At 36.9% G+C, this 6,140-nt stretch overlaps 1 protein-coding gene across 2 annotated transcripts; it reads right to left on the bottom strand.

Moving 5' to 3' along the window:
- Positions 1 to 310: 310 nt before the first annotated feature.
- LOC108423979 (melanoregulin-like) lies at positions 311 to 5,666 on the bottom strand. Of its 2 annotated transcripts, none has more exons than XM_017691682.2 (5): positions 5,422 to 5,666; positions 4,581 to 4,770; positions 2,959 to 3,049; positions 1,891 to 2,054; positions 311 to 1,767 (listed from the first exon to the last, which is right to left on the bottom strand). In XM_017691682.2, the coding sequence occupies exons 1-5, from the start codon at positions 5,484 to 5,486 to the stop codon at positions 1,669 to 1,671; spliced, it is 609 nt and encodes a 202-aa protein (XP_017547171.1). In that variant the 5' UTR covers positions 5,487 to 5,666; the 3' UTR covers positions 311 to 1,668. The 2 variants fall into 2 exon arrangements, with proteins under 2 accessions (XP_017547171.1, XP_017547172.1); XM_017691683.2 differs by having other exon boundaries at positions 4,581 to 4,786; positions 5,422 to 5,488.
- Positions 5,667 to 6,140: the final 474 nt, after the last annotated feature.

The following is a 6,140-nucleotide window of genomic DNA, read 5'->3' as shown; positions in this document are numbered from 1 at the left end:
ACACACACACACACACACACACACACACACACACACACACACACACACACCATAATGAGAACAAGGTGCAGCCTTTTCCCTTCCACAAGGCAACAGAGACAAACTCGGGCAGCCTGCAAGCAACTATATCCCCTCCCCCCTTTTCTGCCTCTCTTTCTCCTTCTGAACATCTGTTTCTAGCCCCTCAGAGCAGGCCTTAGAGACAACAATATGTAGGTCACTACACACCACTGAAATCATGACCACATGGACCTCTGATGAGAGATCGTTAAACAAAAGCACACTGCACCATGCCCTCCGTCAAAGGGAGTGAGTTACAAAACAGACTTTAATACACCAGATATTCAACATCTCCGAACACTTGGTGACCCTTTATCAGTGCTTTAGTAAAAAAGAGAAACGTGTGAGACCGATTGTAAGAAAAAATAATCAATACTGACCCCTGGTGGTGACGTTTACAAACAATTTAAAAATTGCACTTAAACCACTGATTTGTGGGTTTTAGTGTTTTCCTGCTTAAACCCTCTTGTTTTAACCCCTTACATGGCCAGAGGCTGCCAGCGGGCCAAAAGTTAATTATTATACACTTCTATAATCTATGAATAGCTTAATCACTTTGCATTAATGTCCCTGTAGTTACTGGATAATAAGCTTAAGTGTTTAATAAGCCTGGCGCTCATGAAGGGCTTAATTAGTTTAATTAGATTAGTTGTGTCAGGTGTGGTTTGAGTAGGGAAAAAACACAAAACTGGAACCTCAGAACCACAGTTGGGAACCTGTGCTGAAGTTTTAAAGTTTGATGTAAATTTACCAGCATCTACATCTGATCTGGCACAATGCTTAACACTTTTGGAATGAGTTCATGATGTCGGCACAAAATTCAGCACATAAAAAGACACAGCCCATGAAGGTGATAACTGTCCAAGAGGATATTATATAACTTATGTGCAGCGACTTAGGATAGTGAAGGAATTTATTGTTTTGAATTGTGCTATATCTGTGTTACACATTCTGTATTTAGAACATTCTTCTATCTATTCTTGTTTATCCCTATATGGTCATGTTTGTCACACCTGTTACTTGTCCTGTATGAGCTACGTCTAAGCTTGACATCAGTCCAGCTAAATAACTGTGTTAGCCCAATGTCTTATGGGCTAGCTGTATGTCTGAGATCTTGAGCGTGCAACAATAAACTTCACTGTACAGACAACAGGCTGGCTCCCTGGATCCCAAGCGTTTAAAATTCTACAATAGCAAAAATTAGTAATGTTTATTTGATCATATTTTAATACTACAAATGCATTATCATTTAAAAATACATTTAAATCTATTTCAGTAATGGTTAATCTTCAGTGCTTTGAGGTTTGGAGTTAATGGTGGACTATTCACAGAAGAACTATACACAGAAAATGTGTTGGAGCTACCATCTCCATCTTGAAGTAATCTTGCTCTAAAAATACAATATGCTGATTGAAATATGAATAATACAATATGCTGAAAAATACAATATGCTGAGTTATTAAGTCTGTGATTATGTAGTTGTCTCAGTGCAAAAATATTGTACATTTATCCTTGATACTTGCTCCTGTAGGCACATGAGTCACTTCTTCCAGTGCCTGCAGTTCACTCCAACAGCAAACACACATAGACACTATTTCATTTCTAAGCCTAGTGAGTCTCATTGTCCTCTCGAAGTTCAGTTCTGGGATATTTCTGCTTGGCAAGTCTGACAAAGTCCTCAGCGCTGTCCAAAGAGACCAGGCGATCCTGGAAAAGGCACAGGCATACAAACATGTAATATCTGCAGGAATAATACCTTCCATTTTCTATGAACAACCTAGTCATCACTCAACCTGACTACAATTTTTCACAGATAAACAGATGAGTTACCATGACCAAGATGTATCTGTCATTGGGTTCCACTCCACGGGGAAACAGGCTGGACTCCTCACATACTGTGTGTAGCAACTCTCTGGCTCTCTCCACGTCCTCTCCATTCCTCAGAATACTCTGCTTATTTACTGCCAGCAGCAAGTCCACCTCCATCTGGTAACCTGGGATAATCATGCATCAATGAGAAGTTCTCCATTGTGTTTATAGCCTGCATTGTGCTATAAACAGAAGTGGGAAGAGGAGGCAAAACCTACAATCAAGTAAAAATACTGCCATTTATCAAAATAACATAACAATAAACTAAATGTAGCAAGTGTAGCTAAAAACTTGATCAGGAATAAATAAAGTAAAAAAAAGTCTTCTCAATAAAACTGAGTTCTCAATAAAACTATAGCTGAACTTTTTAGCACATCCAGTATCTTTCAGTGTCAGTTTAATAGGAAATACTTTTCTCTTTGGCTATAAAATTAACTGCTAAAGCTCCAGCATGGTGTGAGCATCAAGCAAAGCTTGTCCAGGTGATGAATCAGCAGAACAGAATGAAATTAAACACAAAATGTACATAGGAACAAATTTGTGAATGGCTAAAGTACAACTGAAAAAAGAAAACAAAAATAGTAGATTACCTTCCTCACAAATATACTTAAATATAAAGGAAAGTATTGTTTAATTTTTTTTTATCCATCCATCAAACTTTTTTTGAAGTACATGTAAACGAATAAATGTAATAGTTCCTGCCCAGGTCTGGTTATAAAGCATATACACAGGTTTGAACCAATGATTAAAAAACTTGGATGTACAGGAAAAAATAAATAGTTCAGAACAATTACATTATGTAGAGGTTCCTTAAACATTAAATGGGTTCAAAGAAAGGCTCTTTCGGGAGTCAAAAGTGGCATTACTCCAACTTTTTGACACCTTTTATTTTATGAGTGTAGATATGAGCTTTGCAAGCGCTGCTCAAGTGCCAAGAATGCTGTGCAGAGCAGAGAACACAGCCAAAGGAGATTAAGATGAAGAGTAGGTACAGATATGGAATGCTAAAATAAGAGAGCAGAGGCTCACCCAGCAGCACAAGAATCTTTTTCCAGCGTACACAGACCTCTCGACGAGCACACTTCAGTGTGTGGATGTCATAGTTCAGTTTCTCCCACTCCTAACAGACAGACAGACATACACACACACACACACACACACACACACACACACTGACCTTTGTTAACATGTGCAAAAACATAAAAGTGAAAGAGTGATCTGCAGGCCTTGGCCTGGATTGGTTGTATTGGGTTACCTGGATTGGATTTAAAAAGTGAATAAGTGAATAATGAAGCATGTGCTTTTCAGCTTGTGTACAGTCAGTCCTCAGAACATCAGGGCAGAGACTGTAAATATGGGAAGGTTAGAGAACTGCAGAACTTGCAAATGCAAACTAATACTCAAACCTCAAAACTGAAAGGCAGAAGAGTGTATAGTAGCTGCTATAAACTGTTGATATGAACCCCTTTCTGTCATGCATTGTAATACCCAGAATACCTCACATTTGAAAAGTGGTGATCAAGTCGTGAGATAGAGGTGGGCAATTTGGCAAAACTGTGCTATCACAATAATTTAAGAAATTTTCTTAATGCACGATGTGCTACAATACATATTTGTAAAAGTCAATGTAGTCACCATTGCCACGTTAAAAAAATACTACCAGAAAATATCAATACAATTATTTAAATTCAACATTTTACATACTGTGCTGCAATGAACCTAATTAAATAAGGCTAATTATGCCCTTTGTGTAACCAAACATGCAGCTGAGAAGTGTTTTTAGATACTGACAATATTAAGGATAGGCTCACAATAGCATATTTTGATGTATCCTCACATAATGTATCATGAAAATGATAAGAAGTCATATTTCCTGACACTATTGTAAAATACTTCACAAAAAAGATGATTGTGAGAAGATAATTACCAAATAGAGTTCACAGTTTATTACTCAAATTACATGTTACATATTAAAAGATTTTACTGTACAATTTATTAGATTTAAATCTATGATCTATATAAGAACAGTAATCAATGGCAGTGTATCATAAAAGCCCTCCATAGTTCTTGTGTCTCTCCATACAGTAATGCACCCATTATTATAGTGTTTAAAAATAAGTCTACTAATTTTTTTGTGCAGTGACAATATGAGATGCGCAAATGAAACAGAAAAAAGTAAATCTACCAAATCATATCATTTCAAACCTATACCATCAACACAACACGCTTTTAAAGTAACATTTAAGCATACTTCTATAGGGACAATGTCAAGCTAAAGAAGCAGTCTTAAGTGTAGTAACTTCGGAGAAGTCTAATACAACTTGAGGAATGAAAGATTCCTTTTTCCAGGCTGATTCGAGGTGAGTTAAGGCAGCAATGCTGATTGAATGATTGCATTAGCGAGAATGGAGGAGGAGCAGGATAATGGTCAGTGCTGTATATGGTGGGCTGTTGTACTGAAAGTGTTTAGTCTTATGGTCCCTGCTTCATATTACAAACACATTCAACTCTGTTTTGACCAAAAATTCCCCAAGCCATGTAACATCCATTCTTGAAGGGCAGGAAAATAAAATACTACTGACTCAGCTAGTCAAAAAAGCTAGTATAATATTTCAAAATGTAAAATATGTTTGAGTGTTTTCATCCCTCACCTCAGTGTCTTTATCCACTTGGTTCCTCATCATGATAAAGGCCTGCAGCTCCTGGTCTGATTCACCATCTGTGATGGAAATGGAGCTGCAAGGAGTTTTCCATGGGTTCCTCTCTTGCTTCAGTTCAGAGACACACTCCAGCTGGACTTCACTCCCACTTGACACACTGGCCTTACTGGAGGACTGATGACTGGTAAGAAAATCATGTAATACATATAATTTCTTAAATAAGGCAAGGAAACCTCTAAAATTACTTTAAATACCTAAACATTTAGAACAATTACCTAAGTATTTTGACCAGCAATATAGGAGCATTGTATATTATTGGTGACCACAGCAGTTGAGGTCCAGTATTTAATTAAATAGTTATATAATCAGATGTTCCAATCAATTTGTGAGGAATGAAGTTCTCCTTGCAGCATGAAGTTCTCCTTGCATACAATTATTATTTATACAGTTATATGGAACTATATTCTTTCAAAATACTGTATACTCCTAAATCCAACTGTCATCATGAATACTGTAATGTCGTGTAATGAAAACAACATATTGCTGCTGTCGGAAGAAAACCTTGTATCTCCGTTTTTGTCGTTTTTCAGTTTTTGACAAAATTTGAAAATGCCTCGTTCTTTACATTGTGTGTAAATTTCATGAAGAACAGACCAACAGAAACGGCCCAAAATGACTTGGAAAGACATCTGGTTCTAGTGACTTGCATTAAAAGTAGAGTAGGTTTTTTCCTTCTCCTGTAAAGTTACCATTTTGGAGATATAAGGTTTTCTTCTGACAACAGCGATATACTACTAAAATCATTAACTGTGGCACCTATAAGAAAACTTACCATAATATTGCATTCTTCTCTTCTTTATCATCAGTATGACAGCATAGAGTATAAAATGCACCCATTTGGTGCTCCAAGAAGGTTCCCAGAAAATGGTTAGTTATTCAATGCATTGTAAATCTCCTCTTTTAGCTTCTTAAAACAAGTAGCACACACAGTATCTACTGAATTCTACAGCCCTCCGAACTATACAAGACCAAGCATTTGCTCTAGCTGATATCTTTCAGCAGTTCCCTCCTTAACTTGATAATGTGTGCCTCCTGCCATGTGACTGAACACTCACTAGACCAACAGGAGGCAGGACCACTCAGGCAAAAAGAATCTCATGGACATTCCCCAGCAGCACCTTTCTACACAACATCTACTTATACCACCCTGTGAAAATTACTTGATTGGGTTATTTGAACCAAAATAGCTTGACAGCACTATACTTATGTATAGTTTTTAAAATTACTGGCCCTCCACATGGAAAAAGCACAACAGCAATGCATTTCAATATGTCTGGTAGTTAAATAGAATGCTCTGTTTTATGAGTCTAGTAAAAGCAGGGAGAATAGATTTCACAGCTGATATGTACTGTTGCTGTCTGAACAAAACCTTATGTCTCCAAATTGTTAATTTTACAAGACAGAGAAAAAACATTCTTAACTTTCAGTGAAAGTCAATGTAAAGACATTTTGACAATTTCCAGTGGTATATTCATCATGAAATGTTTACAA

This window comes from Pygocentrus nattereri, chromosome 6 (assembly GCF_015220715.1).
Source record: "Pygocentrus nattereri isolate fPygNat1 chromosome 6, fPygNat1.pri, whole genome shotgun sequence".
Classification (NCBI taxonomy): domain Eukaryota; kingdom Metazoa; phylum Chordata; class Actinopteri; order Characiformes; family Serrasalmidae; genus Pygocentrus; species Pygocentrus nattereri.
Note: the sequence above shows the minus strand (reverse complement) of the source record. Positions and strands in the feature narration are given on the sequence as shown.

What these genes read in the sequence shown, in the direction of transcription:
- LOC108423979 (XM_017691682.2), bottom strand. Translation starts at nt 5,486, where the DNA reads ATGGGTGCATTTTATACTCTATGCTGTCATACTGATGATAAAGAAGAG. An exon ending in AAGTGGATAAAGACACTGAG is followed by an intron (nt 3,050 to 4,580) that starts GTGAGGGATGAA and finishes TCTGTCTGTTAG; the next exon opens with GAGTGGGAGAAACTGAACTA. An exon ending in AAAGATTCTTGTGCTGCTGG is followed by an intron (nt 2,055 to 2,958) that starts GTGAGCCTCTGC and finishes TGATTATCCCAG; the next exon opens with GTTACCAGATGGAGGTGGAC.